The sequence below is a fragment of the Tursiops truncatus genome (genome assembly GCF_011762595.2).
Source record: "Tursiops truncatus isolate mTurTru1 chromosome Y unlocalized genomic scaffold, mTurTru1.mat.Y SUPER_Y_unloc_1, whole genome shotgun sequence".
Lineage (NCBI taxonomy): Eukaryota > Metazoa > Chordata > Mammalia > Artiodactyla > Delphinidae > Tursiops > Tursiops truncatus.
In genome coordinates this window covers 3,817,756-3,836,052 of record NW_022983136.1, presented here as the reverse complement: position 1 = coordinate 3,836,052, position 18,297 = coordinate 3,817,756, and the positions used below count along the sequence as shown (strand labels likewise).

Genomic DNA, 18,297 nt, shown 5'->3' with positions numbered 1-18,297 from the left:
CTATGCTCAATTTTGCGGTGTCGAACACTTCACTGTTTTCTCAAAACAAATTCTATTTGTTCGTGAGGTTTTATGTTAAAACAAGCTGTTAACACTTTGCTGTCCATAACATTATTTACAGTTTTTTACGTCTTTGTTAATGAGTGAAATTTCCCATAATTGGTGTTCTCCACTTAGCTTGAAGTCAATTTTACATTTGTAAAATTTATTTCATGGTATCTTCTTAGCGCTATATTTTTTAACATTTTGCAAAATTTAGGAAGTATCCATTTCTTTTAAAAAATGCTTTAAAAAATTAACTGTTAGGCCCCGTTTTAAAGGGAACTGGAAATAAATCTTTGATTCAAAGTTTGTTAGTCTGACTTGAATATTGTTTTATTTAATTCTATTCTTACCATTTATGTTTTTCCAGAACTTTATCCACTTGATCTGTGTTATCAACATTATTTTATTATGCTAGATTAAACATTATTTATATTTAAATGTTTTTATGTTTATTTTGTTTCTATCTGTGGGACTTTTACTTTTTTTTGTTTCATAAAATCAGATTTGCCATAGTTTACACAGTATTATTAATCTTTCAAATGATTAGGTCTTTCAAATGGTTAGATCTACTTCTCCACAATTTTTTAATGCGTATATTTATTGTGTATTGAATTTGTTAATTTCAAGAGTGTTTGCACTGCCAAACCATGCCTGAGAATTCAAACAAAGAAATGGTACAATGGACAGCCTTATCCACCCATCATACAGCATGTTAAAACTTCATTCATGTGTATTTTGACAATATCACAATCTTCTTTAAAAAGTTACAACAAGGGTTGGAATTTTTAAATCTCCTGCAGGTCTTCAGATTTCTAGGACAGTATGCCATTAAATACCAGTTCCACATATTCATATCAGTTCATTCTTCAATAACATAAACCCCAACAAAATTTTGCTGGAAAAAAAGGCATACTTTTCAGGGGAAATATGTGGCTAAGGTCCAAGACATTATTAAGAGTTTTGGTTGCCAAATGAAGTCTTCATATTAACCAAGAATGCTTTGTTTCTCAATCATCCAACCTCTCCTTGCCTGGCTCAAATACTCACCCAAGTATATCAGAACGTAGGCATCCTCCCTGTCACCTCAAATAATGCCAACATTATTGCCCAGATGTTGTTTGCAGGTCCTGTCAGGTGATTCTGTAACCCTCCTAGGAGTAGTATTGACACTTTTATCAAGACTGAACTCCTAGAGGAAAACATTCCCACATCAGGATAGTTTTGCTTACCCATTTGCTTCACTCTCACCAGTAGCAAGTCTGCAACTCCAACATTTGACAAACGGATTTATCATGGACAAACCCAGACTCTGAATCAAGTGGTCACATGACACTTTGAAATATTTCTACTGAACCAAAGATACAGAACTAGGAAACTACCAGACTGTCTCATTAGATGGAAAGACTTTTCGGTAATCCTGGGTAGCCTTTACATCAAAGGCTGTTTGGTTCCACTCTAGAGATTGGCAAACTCATGAGGCATTTCATAATTCCAATGCATATTTCATGTTACTTAACCAAGCAATATGCTCTGCCAAAAACTATTCCAAGTCAAAGAAAAAAAAAAGCCTTAACATGGAACACAGAAAAGCACTACCAAATTAAAAAATTGCTAAAAGAAATAAGATTATTTCCTCCCCCACCCCTTTTCCCACTTGCTGGACTCAAGTTTGGTTGAATTTAGTTTGTGGTTACCTCAGGAGACAACTCAAAGTTTAAATTATGAATCACAGCCCTACACAGATTATCTGAACACATCAGTTCTTTTGAGAGTAGCATGGTCCAGGAAGTCTAATAAAGCCACCGCCCACTACAGAGTATTCCTTAGGGATGGAGCACAGGACAGGGTAATTAAGGTCACTTAAATTTACATCTTTTATAGCAGATCAGAGCCAAGATGTCTGACTTTCTGCAGGATTTCTGATAGGAATCCAGCAGAGCTACTTTCAAATTTCACTTCGACACGATAGCTGTAAACTTCTTATCTAGAAGTTGTGATCCACAATGAGTGCAGCAAATCTGAGGTAGTCAACCCTTATGAAGGCTCAGTATCTGAATATAAAAAGATTTTGAAATGATCACAGGCTGCAGTTTTTTTGTATATGCAGAGTAATTATGAAAGAACTCTGCTGAATCTAGTTTCACACATTTATATAACAATGAAAATCTCCCTAAATCAGTGAAGAGCAGTTTTGATACTTTAAAATAGTTTTTTATACAACAGCTTTATTGAGATAAACATAAAATTCTCCACTTTTAAAGTACACAACCTAGTGGTTTTAGTATACTTAGAGTTGTGCAACTCTCACAGAGTTGTGTCAAATATCAGATAATTTTTTTTCTTCAGAATTTTCTAATTTTAAAAAATTTCTACAGTGAACATATGTTGTATTTATAGTAAGAAAAAATGCTTGAAATAAATTGAGAGGCATGAAACAAAATATAGTGAAACTTATTTTCCTAGAAGAGTACAGGTGCCTGAACCTTATCCAAAGTATTAATTACTATATTAAAATTACTATTATTATAATATATTATTATTTCTCCATTGACTTCTTGGCACATTTGATGACAATCAATAGTCCATAAATATATTTTGCTCTATTTCCAGAGTCTCAATTCTTTTTTTTTTTTTTCCTTTGCAGTACGCGGGCCTCTCACTGCTGTGGCCTCTCCCATTGCAGAGCACAGGCTCTGGCGCAGTCCCAGCGACCATGGCTCACAGGCCCAGCCTCTCTGCTGCATGTGGGATCTTCGCAGACTGGGGCACGAACCCGTGTCCCCTGCATCGGCAGGCGGACTCTCAACAACTGCGCCACCAGGGAAGCCCCCAGAATCTCAATTCTTTTCCATCAGTCTCTCTATATATCTTCATGTCAATACCACACTGAGGTCCAAAATGGTCAAGTGACTTGCACAAATCTAAGTCTTCTTATTTTATGATCAGAATGTATTCCTTTCAAGGGGAGGATTTTGCCAGAAGGATTGGGTAGTGGCATTTTTCGTGGATAGGACAAATTTGTGAAATAAGTGAAAAATCTGATAATAAGCATCCAACACCTCTTACACAACCTCACAGGCCCTGTGCTGGTAAGCTGTTGTTTGAGATCTGCCCTGCCTGACCATCCTCCACTCTCTTCCCACCACTCCTTCAAACACCAACAATTTCTTACTGCTTTGTTCCCTGTTCTTCTCTCCTTCAAATGAAATTTACCCATTCTTCATTAGAAAACCTGAGCTAATATTAATGGAAAATGAGATAGTACTGAATATACTGATATCTTCTCCCAAATGAAGACTGTCTCTTACTTTTGTTAACAGAAACAAACAAACAAAAATCAACCAAAAATTTTCCTAGTGGTCTGAGTTTTAAACCAGAGAGAGAGGAAGCAAGACCCAGAATATTTGGGAGAAAATCAGGATGTTGGCAAGCTCCCATTCACATCATGTAAACAGCAAACTATGCACCCAGTTCAGCATCAACCTTGATTTGAAGTGATTCAGGGTATGGAAGAAGATGGTCATGAGGAACCAAAACAAAATAAAAACAACGCAATGTACCATAGATGTGTTCTGGGATCATTTTTACTGCTCAAATATAGGGAAAGACTGGGCCTCTGCCTAACAGGAAGATGCTGGAACACACAAAGGCCTCTGATTGTAAAAATCCTCCTTTAACTTTCTCCCAAGAAAGGGATATCAAAGTTTAAAATTTACCAAAAGCAACTGATTCAGAAAATAAATCAGATCTAAAATTAAAAGAGGACTAGGAATAGAAAATGAAGACATCCCAAAATAATGATAAAAGTGTCCTAGTTTTAACTAAAGTGCTCTAGACTGTTCATACATATTACTAAATATTTTCTGCCACAGCGCCTATGGAATAGCCAAATGGTTTTTAATTTGCCTATGGTTTTCATTTACTCTTTACAGACATACAGAAAATTTATCTGATTTCTCCATTGACAATGATGGCCTAGTAGAGGATATGGAAACACCAAAATCATAATTTTTTTGTTAGATGCCCTTTTTATAAAGTAATGCAAGGTAGAGTACTTGAAAAGTAAGAGGTTCCCATGATCATACTCTCTCCTCTTGTTTTGTAAACAAAATTATAACCACATGCTGACACAGTGGAAATTTTCTCCTACTGAAATAACAGTAAACTCACCATGAGCAATCCGAATCCACAGCATCTAAGCCTTCCTCCAGCTGCCTGTGCTCAACTGATTTGTCTGCTTGTCAACGCTTCTTCCCATTCTCCATCTCACTGGAGGAATAGCGAGAGTTTTTTAGTCTTGTGCCAAGCTGGGGAAGCATCATCTATTCGCGCAGGCAAATGTAGTGGCATGTTTTGTCAGGTAGAGCCAAACATCAAGAGCTTAAACTGAACCAAACCATAAATCCCAAACTAAAATAAACTGAGATTTATTTGCTGAACCTCCAGTTAGCTCCAAATGTCTTTCTTTATAAATGTAGAAATAAAAACATTTTTTAAATCTTCATGAAAGCATGTAATCTTCATGAAAGTATGTAATAAAAGTCTGTATCGTCTAAAACAATGCATAACTGGAAAAATGGACAAACCCTATAGGAGATGGACACCATTGTTGAGAATGCCTCCACTCAAGCCACATAATATGCGCAGGCCCAGCGGCCATGGCCCACGGGCGCAGCTGCTCCGCGGCACATGGGACCCTCCCGGACCGGGGTACGAACCTGCGTGCCCTGCATCGGCAGGCGGACCCCCAACCACTGCGCCACCAGGGAAGCCCAAGCCACATAATTTTAAAAGCTATTTAACACGGACATTGGCTTGTTTCTCTAGCACATAAAAGACAACCCTGTGAAGTTAAGAGGAGGTAGGGTGTTCCACCTCCCATCATTCCAGGGCCAGACTCCTTAGTGTGTTCTGGATGATTTCATTTTGACAATTATTCGTGTGGTCAGCAGCCCTTGCTCGTGTGTACAAACTCCATCTTTAGAGGTTCCCCCAGGAGTGCTTCCAAAAGACATCCCTTCATTCTGCTGTTCCAGGAAATCAGCCACACTCCTAAACGCTGAGTCCCAGTTCATACAGACTTGGACAGCCTTCACTTGAGAGCACCGGTGTGAAGCCTTGTGAACAAATTGGTGCTCTCTGGCCACACGCAGGCCTAAGGTTTTCTGTCACTAAAGCATGAGTTCCACGGTTTGCAGGGTGTCATAAGCCTCAGTGTAGGGTCCCATGGGAATGGAGCAAGGCTTAGTGTGGAGGAAATATGGTGGTTGGATCCAAAAATGCAGGACATGTAAAGAAAACAGTGCTAGGTGTGGGGTTGTATTTGATTGGCCCATTTGTTCTGGTCATTGCCTACATCTATTTGTCAAGTCTCTGATTCTGAAATGTGCTAACTGTCCCATGGAGTTGCTTACCTTAAGAATAATTTTGGATTGTTTTGGCCACCTATAATTCCCATAGACACCGAGGGCCACAGGAATGGTCAGGCACACAAGGGTAACTCCTGAAGAGAAGAAAAATCTGTCAGATGGTATCCCCTCTCACCCTGACTGCCCAGCCCTCAACAACTTATGTCTATTTCAATTAGATAAAAGCTTTAATTAAAGATGCATTTTATTTCTGCATCCACCTCCAAAATAAATTTTTTAAATCTTTATAAGACAATCTTTGAAGGGTATATGATACCACTGAATGCCATCACACACAGTCTATCATTTCTCTCAGAATCCCTCAACAATCACATGGAATTTTAGACACAACTGAAAATGTAAGGATTAGAAAAAAGGAGGACCCTTTTATATCTGCAAAATTCTCTGGTTGCTATGTATGGAGTTACCACTCTACAACTATAGCTATTATTTCTCTATTTGAAGCCAATGGGTGATTTGCTTCGCAAAGTAAAGAATATCTATTACAAGACAAAGATGGCATTTGCTACAGAAACCAAAGCAAGTTCTCATATTTCCAAGCGTAGCCAGGTAACTCAAAGGCAGGTAGAGAAATACATCTTTTAATTAACATAAGAGAATAAGGACAGGCTCAACAGAGCAGAAGTCTACTTGCCAATAGGATCCATACACTGACATTTTCCAGTGCCACTTTCCAAACCTGCTCACTTGCAATACTAGCTCCAAAGTCATATGAGTTGTTCATATTTGGGGCTTTAATTGTTTACAAGTGACTTTTAGAGTATATTATTAAAACAGAATATGGTAATAACTTAGTGATAAGAAAAAGTTGCACATAAAATCATGATTTCTAAATTAAGATTTAACTCAAACTTTACAAATTTAATGGGCTTCAGCTGTTATCAGGACATGGCTCTATTCATGGTTCTGAACTATGGGCCATGGGTTGTAAGCTCTGTAAGTAATTACTTGAGACTCCAGATTGACACTTTGGAGTTTACGAATCATAGTTTCTACCAATTCTCCAAAGACTCTGATCAAACCAGAATAGACATCATCTCACCAAGTTTTTCTTCCAAGCCTAGTAAGTTCACAGAGCTCTCAGAGTTTAAGGAGATAATGAAAGAGATATGGGTGTGATTGTGACATGTGGATATGCTTTTAATACTCAATAGGAATCATTATGTTGATCAGTAAAGAAGTCAAGGCTCACAGGTGATGTAAAAGGTGGAGCTGAGGGAACTAAGGTCTCATTAGAGGCACTGTGATTCAGTTAACCTGTGGGTCATGATGAGTCTAATTGCTTTCTAGGGAATTATATAAGGGTTATTTGTTTTTTTAATAAGTAAGTTTTCTGGCTTTGTTTTCAAAAGTGAATACTTGCAGGGGTTCAGAGCTTGGACTTCGCAGTCAGATTCACGAGTCAGAATTCTAGTCTGCACTTACCAGCTGCACAACCTTGGTCGAGTTACTTCACCTCCCTAATTCTGAAAATGCAGGATATGGAACTGGTAATAGAATCTATATTGTAGGGTTATATGGAAAATTAAATTAGATAATATATTAAAACCCCTGTATAAATGAGACACATAGTAAACAACAGCTATTATTATTACCATCTCCATTACTATTATTATTTCATGTCACAAGCCCAATACAGACCTATGTTTTTTTTTTTTTTTTTGCTGTACACGGGCCTCTCACTGTTGTGGCCTCTCCCATTGCGGAGCACAGGCTCCGGACGCGCAGGCTCAGCAACCATGGCTCATGGGCCCAGCCACTCCGCGGCATGTGGGATCTTCCCGGACCGGGGCATGAACCCGCGTCCCCTGCATCGGCAGGCTCTCAACCACTGCGCCACCAGGGAAGCCCCAGACCTATGTTTTGATATGAAATGGTGAGATTCTGCTCAAGATTCCAGGACAAGGTGTAGAGATAAAGGTGGAGGGGCATCATTCTCAGGGCAGCCACTGTGGAACAGGTTGTCATACTGATGCTGAAAGTAAAATTAAAGTAGTTGCTTAAGATGGAGAGTTTGAAATGAAGAATTTAGTCCTTACAAAAACAACTTCTGGGGTACAACTTCTTAGAGATTATGTAGGGCAAGTTACTTGAAACTCCCTCCTGTTTTATTATTCAACAAATGATGACTGTATTTGTGGCCTAGAAAAAAGTTTCTTGCAGTTCTTGCCATCTATCAATTAACTCATATTTTATGAGCATTTACTCGTCCTAAACATTCTGCTAGTCACTATAAGATTCATATTTTTCCTTATACGGTTCTCCTTTATTGATATATAATTCATAGACAATAAAATTCATTCATTTTAAAGTATCTTTTAGTATATGTGACTACTATTCTATTTCCAGAATCTTTTTATCACCCCAAAAAGAAGCTCCGCCCCATTAGCATTACCTCCCCATAACCTTCTTCCCCCAGTCCCTGACAACCAGGAATTGATTTTCTTCCTTATAGGATTTTGTCCCTATCTGATAAAACCAGCAACAAAATCAATCAGTAAAATTAAGGGAAATAAGGTAAATGGAAATGAGATATTCTTCAGGCCAACAAAATACTTTATCTTTAAATCACTGAGAAAATTACACAATCTGTTTAAGCACATACAAACTGTTTATAGATACGATTAATGCTGCTCTACAGATGAGGCAAGGCACGGGGAACATCATGCAACACAACCCAGTGGTAAAGCAAGAGTTTGTTCCCTTCAACACTAGGCTTCAAGAGTCTGGGATTGTTTTAATATTCATTGTTTAAGTTCTCACAACAGACTGCCTTGCACATGGTATATGCCCAACCTGTGTTTATGGTGCAAATGGCCGAGAGACTGAGGCTCACTACCTCCCAGCCCACCAAGGAGGGGAAGGAGATCCTTCGTAGGACTAAGGTCTCTTCCAGAGACAGCAAATGTCCTCCAGCACTTGATCAGGCCTGCAAGTCATCCATCATTCTTCCTCATAATATGAATCACCAATGTTTCCATCTAATTACCCTGGCTATAAAATAATCTGTCTGTGATAACTTTGACATTTTCTATCAGAACAATGTTTATACTCCCAGCAAAGCAGTAACCATTATACTTCAATGATATTGAAAATACTCCTTCTGTACTCTCAGTCATTGCTGGTGAAAATGCAAAATGGCACAAGCCCTGGAGGGAGTTTTGTAATATCTAGCAAAATTACATATGTGTTAATTCTTTGGCCCAACAATTGCCCATCTGGGAATCTAGCCCAAAGATGCACTGTCAAATATTTAACTAATTGGTGACCCCCTTCAGAAAACCAGACTTAGGTAATTCACAAGTATTTGTATATATCTCTTTTCCTCTTTGTTTTCATTTGAACAATCCTGTTTCATAGCTGCTTGTTCAGGGAATAGAGGTTTATTCTTTGTTGCTTTCTTTTTAAAAAATCAAAGGATACAACTTACTCTGCAGCTTTGCTGCTTTTGTTTTATTCTCCACTTAATATCATAGGCATTTTTCAGGACAAAAGATATAACAAATTTATATTTTTTAAAGAACTGCAAGTACAATATAAATATGCCGTAATTTCTTTAATCACTCCATTAATGATGAAAAACTTGAGTTTTCTTCCATTATAAACAATGTTATAATAAACATTCTTACATATATTTCACTTTAAATAATTCTTTTCTTTCTGTAGAATAGATTCTCCAAAGTGGAATCACTGTGTCAAAAGTCTATGTTTTTATTTTAATAGGTACTACTGATTACTTTCAAAAAAAGCTTGTTGCATTTCACAATCTTGCCTACACTGGAGGCCATCGATCCCTTTTAACTCTCATGAGAACACTGAAAACTGCATCTCACTCTTCTTTTGTTATACACCTGACTCTCTACAAGGTTGTGCTTTCCGTCAAGTTTATTACCTCTTGTATACCCCCTCTCAACAGCCTTGCTTGTCTGATTATTTTCTCAACTTGTAGGAGCTGCTTTAAAATTAGGGTACATGTAATCAAATGTAATACAAATATTTTTGCCAAGCTTATTTTATATTTTTATTATGCTTATGACTTTTGTCATGGTAAATAACTCTGAGCTAGTCAAATCTGTCCATCTGTCAATTTTTTTTTTCCTGGCTTCTGAGTTCCTTGTCTTGTTAAACATTCCCCCCTCTCCTGAGGTTATTCAAATATTGCCACCACTTTTTACATTTTCATAGGTTTATATTTTACATTTATATCTTTAACCAATCTAAAATCTATATGTTATATTGTGTAAGGTATGAAACTGATCTATTGTCTTCTATATTGTGAGGCAAGTGTGTTAAATTTTCCAGATAAACACTTTTCCACTAAACTGAAGTTCCAGCTTCATTATACATTAAATATATGTTCAAGTATGTTCAAAATGTCATTTTTTCCTAAGCAAATACCAGACTTTTAATTATGGTGTTTTCATAGTGTATTTTGGTATACGATAGAGCAGACACTTCCACGTAAGTCTTTCTTTTCAAGCTTTTCTGAGCAGTTCTTGCAAATATTTTACTCCATATGAGATTTAAAATTATGTTATCTTATCTTATCTCCTCCTAACTAGAGAGCAGGTGAAGGAAGAAAAGCAGCTTGCCACAGCTCTCAAACCTCTGTATCTATGAAGAGTGTGTTTGGAATGCTTCTCCAACTTCCTAGTCTATGATAGTGCTACATTCCTGGCTCTTCATATCACCACATCCTGAAAGGAATTCCATATTATGTCACTTTGATCTTGAACTTCTGTTGAACTAGCAGAGCATTTTCCTCCTGTATGGCTTTGGCTCAAACACCAGAAAGGTAAGATTCATGACTGTGAGAAGCAAAGTGTAAGATTATATCAGACTGATTCTATATCCTTGATTACACAGGTTACTACTTCCATCCTTTATACAACTACCCATAACGTTCACAGTAATGGTCAAGGAAGGCAACAGATGACCCTGGTGCTCTGCTGACAGTTATAAATACCACCAAAGCTGGAAAAGCAAACAGTGAATGTGCCAGAGTACATTGGATAGTCACACCTTTTGTTTTAATGCCATGAAATTCCAATGTAACATAAACAGAGGATGTGGTCAACTGAGTCTCTTGGCTGTTCACATATAGGAAAATTGTTGGCAAAATCTAACTTCAATATAACAAGATTCCACCTGCACTTAGAAGAATGGCATAACTATCTGCAAACTACTACAGAGAATAATGAGACAGATTCAGCAAGTGTGCAAAAACGTAGAAATCCTGAACCTCCTTTAAAACATGAAAATTATACATATATGCATTATATCAAAATGTAGTATTGATGAGTATACCATTTTGCAGTTGGGATTTAAATTATACACATGTTATTTTAGTTTGAAACCAATAAACTCAGGAACTCTGACACTCAAAATTACGAAAGTACACACTTGCTTCCCCACTGAAAAAAATCTTTAAAATTACCTAGCTAGTCAGATGGACATGGAATATGCTATAAGATCAGATCAACAGACTTGGTCCTACAGAAGAATTAAAGGCCAGGTTTTCAACCCCCAAATATACATGTTACTGCTGTCTGCTCCATCTCAAGAACAGTAACCAGCATTTATTGAGTACCACCTGCTAAGTATCAGACCTCATTACATACACTTTCTCTTTTCATCTAAAAGACAACCCTATGGGTGAGTATTATTTTCATTTTATAGACAAGGTGCATAGCATTATAGAAACACACTAAGTCACATGGATTCAATCTAAGTTCTGTCTCACAAGATGATCTTCAGTTCTCCACCAGGCCCTGTCAGACAGACCTGAAGAATCTGAAGTCCTATTTTCAGGGTTTCTGCTGAGGATCAGGAGCTCCTTTAAAGTTCAAAAGTCAAAATTGGCCACTGAATCCCTCAGGCTCTACCACTACCAGTGGTCTTTCTCTGCTGTAGAGGACACAAATATGTCCTCAGGGATGAATAGACCTCACATATCAAAAGTTATCAAACTAGAGTTCCCTGGTGGCCTAGTGTTAGGATTCCAGGCTTTCAATGTTGGGGCCAGAGTTTAATCCCTGGTTGGGGAACTGAGATCCTGCAAGCCACACAGTATGGCCAGAAAAGAAAAAAAAAGTTATCAAACTAAGGACAGTGCAAGCTATCCTGAGTTGTGCCAATAAACTGATTGCATTTCAAAAGAAGCTTTCGTAACACACAGGCAATCAGAAAATTTCCTTCAGTCATTCACTCTTGTCTATCAAGCACCTGTCACCACCAGGCTAGCACTAAGTATGCAGAGGAACAAGCCCTGGAGGAGCTCAGAGACCTAGTGAGGCTGAAAGTAGCCCAACTACTACAGTGTCCTCCGATAGATGACAAGAAAGCATTGCATATTTAGTGCTATAGGACAGAGGAGAGGCATCTCTGTTGAATAGTTTCAGAAGAAACACTAAAAACTGGGGTGGGAGGGGGGGTGCTTAGATTTTATAATTTGCTTTTCTTTTCCTATTGTCACAAAATACTTAAAAGAGCCTCAGATCCATTTCTGGTTTATACCCAAAAGAACTGATAGCAATGACTCCAACTGACATTTGCACACCCGTATTCATGGCAGCATTACTTACAGTAGCCAAAATGTAGAAACAACCCAAGTGTCCATCAATGGATGAATGGATAAACAAAATGTCTTATATACATACAATGGATTATTATTCAGCCTTAAAAAGAAAGGAAATTCTGACACAATCTACAATATAGGTGCACTTTGAAGACATTATGCTAAGTGAAATAAGCCAGACACAAAAGGGCAAGTGTTTTATGATTTCACTAATATGAGATATCTAAAGCAGTCAAATTCATAGAAATAGAAAGTAGAATAGCTGTTGCCAGGGCCTGAAGAGAAGGAGAAATTATTGTTTAATGGATACAGAGTTTCAATTTGGAAAGATGAAAAAGTTCTAGAGATGGATGGTCGTAATGATTGTACAGCAATGTGAATGTATTTAATGCCACTGAACTGTACATTTAAAAATGTTAAAATGGTAAATGCTATGTTATGTATATTTTATCACAATATAAAAAAGGACCTCATATGACACAAATGAACTTATCTACGAAACAGAAACGGACTCACAGACATAGAGAACAGACTTGTGATTGCCAAGGGGCAAGTGGGCAGGGGAGGATGGATTGGGAGTTTGGGATTAGTAGATGCAAACTATTATATGTAGAATGGATAAACAATAAGGTCCTACTGTATGGCATAGGGAACTATATTCAATATCCTGTAATAAACCATAATGGAAAAGAAAAGAAAAAGAAAAAGGGACCTCAGAAAGTCTAACCCAATGATTTTACAAATGAGAACACAGGTCCAGAAAGGTAAATTGCTCAAAGGCACATGGCTCCTTGAGCAGAGACTAAAACACAGACCCCTGATACAGTGCTCTTTTGCCTGACCCTTATAATAATAACTCATAGAGAATTTTGTACCAGTAAGACTCTAAGCACTTTATATATATTAACTAATTCAGTCCTTACAACAACCCATTTATGTTTCTCCCTATTTTAGTAGTGAGGAAACTAAAGCATAGAGAATTTACATAACCTACTGAGATGACCCAGTTAGTAAGTGATGGATCTACTTTCTGGTGCACTTAACTATGACACTGTACTGCCAGATCTCAGTTTTCATGTCCTACTGTCCAAGGCAAGAATTCTGTCCATCCTTAGTACAGTACATTGCAAAAAATGTCCCCAGTTCCTTTACCCCCACTTTTCCATGCCCTCTGCATTATGACTTTGCAGTTCATTCCATTGAGAGGCAGAATCTACTTCTCCAGTCCTTGTAACTCGGCTGGCCTTGCAATCTGCGTTAGCCACTGCAATGTAGTGGAAGTTATGATGAAATGCTTTCAAGCTCAGGCCTCAAGAGACCTTATAAGCTTTCCAGACACTGTCATTTGGTTAGGTCTAGGCTAGCCTGCTAGAGAATGAGAGAACACATGGAGGAGAGCCCAGTTGTCCCAGCTGAGGCCATCTGAGATCAGTCTACATTTAGCCAGTCCTGGACATGTAACAGAGCCCTGCAAAGATGAGCAGAGCTCAGTCCATGGGCAGGATAATTTTAAGGCTCTTCATACATGTGGGCCAACTGCTTTCCAGAACAGTTATATTGAAGGATGATTGGAGGAGACAGATCAGGCCAGTTGTCATTGCAGGCTGTGAGGACAATGAGCAAAAGAAAGTTGGAAAAGTGCTGGGTATGTTTAAAAACAGTTAATAGGGACTTACCTGGTGGTCCAGTGGGTAAGACTCTGCACTCCCAATGCAGGGAGCCTGGGTTCAATCCTTGGTCAGGGAACTAGATCCCACACACATGCCGTAACAAAGATCCCACGCCACAACTAAGACCCAGCGCAGCCAAAATAAATAAAACTAAAATCTATTAAAAAAAAAAGAGCAGTTAATAGCTCATTTTGACAAAAGACCAGTTGTACTTAAGGGCTTAATGGTAAATAAACTTGCAGGAGTTTGTTAGACCCAGCTTAGGTTCTACCCAATTTAGCAGGTGTTGAGAAGCCTTCACACATATACTAATGTTCCTTTTCACCTCACAACACCATACAGGAAGTACTATGATTTGCAGTTACAGAAAAGAGGTCCCAAGTCAGGATATAAAGACAGGCAGCCTGACCCCAGAGCCTGCCTTACCCACTTACTACAAAACCATGAAGCAGAGATTGAAGGTAGAAGAGAACATTGTGAAGATACTTCAATTGACCAAGAAAGAAATTGTGGTGTCTGACCTGAGGTGATGGCAGTGGACAGATAGGAAGCAATAGCTATGGGTGACATCAAGAGGGTGGGCTACATACTAGCCAGAGAACTAACTAAAGAAAGTGAAGCATGAAGGGAATCAGGGGGTGGGGGTGCAGGACTGCTAAGATGATGAGCCCAGGTGACTGGGAGGATGACTGGTGTCAGCATCAGATACTCAGAATGCAGAAACTGGTTCACACATGTTCATTCTGAAACACCTTGGTTGGTGTGAACACATGGAGAACTGCAAGTAGATTGAATGAAGCACGGAGTTAAGGCATGAGAAACACACTTAGATTTAGTGCTCATCTCAAGAGCGCTAAATCTAAATTTCCCCATTTGTAAAATGAAGACGTTTTACTAAATGCTCTTGGATTTTTTCTGGTATGAAAAATAGAATTTTTGTCAATGACTGTCTATTGAGTTTTGCTTAAAAGTTTTCTTTGCTGGTAATTAAGTCAGAAAAACATAATGAACTTGGATATTGTTTCACTCGATAGTACTGAATTTCCTATTTGCAATTTTTACTGAGAATTAAGATATATTACTCTTGTATCTATAAGCTTTTGAAAATCTAATATTTAGTCCCCATTTTAAAATTTCATTTCTTAAAATTTAAATTTTATGCTTGTTTTTGTTTGTGAGACTCAAAATCAAAATTTTAAGAAAAATGGGAAAGTAGCTAATATTTACTACATACCTACTCTGTGCCTGGCATCCTGCATATATCTTTCCCCCTTAAAATACATCCTTGTGAGGAACAGGTAATTTTAACCCTGTTTTACTAATAAGGCATATAGGTTAAATAATTTGACCAAAGTTAAAAGCTAATTAAGGGAAGTAAAATGAGATTTATCTTTTATAGACTTCCTATTAATTGGTGTTTTTATTATAATTTTGGCTAATAAGAGATGTAGGTAATAAATGTTCTCTTTTCTAGAACAGAAGTGTTTGAGAACACTGTTTAAAGATTTATGTTCCTACTCAGAAGATCTAGTTGTGTTAATAAATGGCATTGAAGAAAGTCCCTAAATTGCTGACTGATGAGAAACAGATGTGCCTTTAAATCTGAGTTCTGCCATACTCATTTGTAGGATTTGGCACCATACTTAACCGATCTGACACACAATTTTCTCAGCTGTAAAATTCAGAATAATAAAAGGTCATTTACAAGGTTATTTTGAGAGTCAAGAAAGGAGAGAAAGAAAATACATGAAAGCATAAACCTCCTGACTATCAGGATACTTAATAAATGTCTTTCCTTCTTCTTTCCCAAAACTTTCAGGCCCTGGAATTTATCACTGTTATGTGGACTTTGTGTAAAGAATATTTGTCATTTCCTAATTATTATATTAATGGTCAACTTTACTGAATTTGAATTAGTGCACATTAAGGAGGTTTTTTAAATTAGCAATGCAAGTGATTCATTTCAAATCTTTGATAAGTGGGTAACTAAAAACATATGCCATATGAAAATTAATTATTGGCCTGCTTGGCATGAACTCATTAAAATTAATAGGTGAAATAAGTTCCATATGCTGAACATGCAGCACATGCAGGAAACTAGAAACCCATATCTGCAGCTGACTCAGTAACATCAACTCCCAGCACAGTCAGCACCTCTGATTCATTCATTCACTGTATAATAAATCTCAACCAAATGACATACACATCAAACAAAGATTAAAATTTGTAAGTAGTTCTTTCCCTGGGCAAAATGTGAAAGAGGTTTTTTGGAAGTAAGCAAAGATTCTAGAAAGACCACTGTCATTTTCTCCAATTGTGACTCCTCTATTCTTTATTCAAATGCCCTTTTTTCCCCATCAAAACAAGCACTGCAAAATACATGTGATTAATTCAATCTCATTAAAATGTAAATGAATGATAAAGCTTAATCTTTCCCAGGCGTATTTATCTACACCATAATTGGAAATAAGGTCACTGGCTTAACTGAAAGGAGGGAGATTCTAGTAATGAATGTTAAACATCTGCAAAGCAACAAGAAAGAACAGTTTTAGTCATAAGTCTTTATGTTGCTCTCCAAGTCAACTCAATAGGCCACTCAAAACAGGATGCATCTATCACATACCACTATCCACTCCCTTATCCAGTTCCCCAAAATACTTATCTCATAAAGTAGGTGTTCAGGCATCACTTGCTGATTTGAGCCATGAGGCCCTCATTCTGGTTATGCCACTGCCACCACCACTACTACAATAGCTACCAACAAGTATCCTTAGCTTCCTGGGATTCTGCCCTGGGAGACTGTGCAACCAGGACTGTTGCTAAAGTCATCAGTGTGAATGAGAATGAGTTCATGCCTAGGAAGGGCCACTGGGTGAGGAAGGAGACCTGCCTTCATTATTGCATATTAACCAAACCCCTCTATTCAGAAAAGCGGTTGCCAGTAAAACAGAGGACAATCACAGCAAAGTAAATTCTAAGCTCAGAAAAGGAAAGTCCTTCTAGGACTGAACAAGTCTCTGTAACATGTTTCTCACTGGAATCTCTACCTAGATTGGCAAAGTTTTTAACGTGAAGGTGTCAGTCCCCCCCATCCCCACCCCCACCCCAGACAGAGTGCTATCAGGGGAAGACAGCTGAGCTTCCCTAGTGTAACTTACCTGAGATCCATATCTCCATCAACCCAGTAGGTGAAAATGTTCGAGGTGGTTCCCCCTGGGTAGCACCCCACGATGAGGATAACCATAGCTTGGACTGGCTTAAGAGAGAAGCAAGAGGCATGAGCCCAAATTGGCAGAGCAGTCATACAGCAATTCCCCAGGGTCCCCTGATGTGTGACCAGAGCCTCTGGATCTCCACAGAGCATCCCAAGGAGAACATGGGCAGGCCGATCATCACGGCTGACACCACTGTGAAAACAAGTTCCAGGTTCCCATAGGTCTCCAGCCCCACTGGCAACTCCTCCTCCAAACTATTGGCAAGGCAGGCTGAGCTGCTGGAAAAATTTGCTCTCATCTTCTTATCTCCTTAAGGCAGCATTACAAATGAACAACTGCTGCGATGCTGGGCAGGTCTATCCTGCCACATTTTGTAATACTTCCACCAGGTCACACATGGAGGATCATTCCAATAGCTGTTGGCCAGTCAGGTGATTCACCCTAATCTGATCAATTTATTCATGAGTGGCATTATAAAAGTAATTACCATGGGCATGAAACATATAATAAACTGTGATAAGTAAGGCTTTCCACTTCTGTTCTTACTCACCAGTGAATATTCAAGTGAAATGAGACGACAAGCAAACATTGTCAAGTGGAACAGCTGGTATGTCATCAGCAATCACATTGTGTTCCAGGAAAGAGGTTGGATGGCAAGGCATAATTTCTCCAAACTCAGTGGAGATTTGCAAAAGCCAGGATGCAATGTTTTTCAGAGAGCAAGGCTAACTCTGGAAAAAACAAAGGCAGCTAAGCCAAAACCACACCTCAGAGCATTAGCAAAACTCTTCTGCTGAAGACATTAAAACAAAAGGCCAGTTAAGGAAATGTCAGCAGGGACTAAGGATAATTTCAAGAGAGCTTTGGAATTAGTCTCACTTTTTATTCTTTCTATTTCTATTAGAATTTGTGTCTAAAGCCAATAATTAAACACCTGTAAGACTAATATGGTATTAAGCACCTGATTTGTCTCATGAAACATGTGGTGACTCACTACTGAACCCAAAATAATTCAAGGGAGCTGTCACTTTCTTTTGAAGAATAGAGTCAGCTTTGAGATGCCACAACCCTGGGTCTTGTAGTGAGGTCTGGGAATTCAGCTATAAATGTAGTAAAGAGCTTGTCTTGAAAGCTGAAGACAGAGCGTGAGGTTAGCCTCTGACTGCAATGACCTGGGCCTCCTCTGTGTGCCTTAACCACACAGACACATGTTTTGTTGGCAAAACCAGACAAGGAATATATGGTTCCACTAAACTGAAGCTTCAAAACACTAGATGCCACACTCTTTCTCACAGAAAGCTATGTGTTCCCACCTAAATGATGCAGACGGGTGGTCAAGATGAGGGGGAATGGAGAAAGGA

General features: G+C 38.3%; 1 protein-coding gene across 1 annotated transcript; it reads right to left on the bottom strand.

Annotated features, from left to right (window-relative positions):
• Positions 1 to 3,990: 3,990 nt before the first annotated feature.
• Positions 3,991 to 17,234, bottom strand: LOC117310650 (sodium-dependent organic anion transporter-like). The gene is given in 5 exon segments (XM_033850354.1): positions 3,991 to 4,020; positions 5,460 to 5,548; positions 7,331 to 7,449; positions 16,880 to 16,994; positions 16,997 to 17,234. Coding segments are annotated over 5 exon segments (591 nt in total).
• Between the last annotated feature and the right edge of the window lie 1,063 nt (positions 17,235 to 18,297).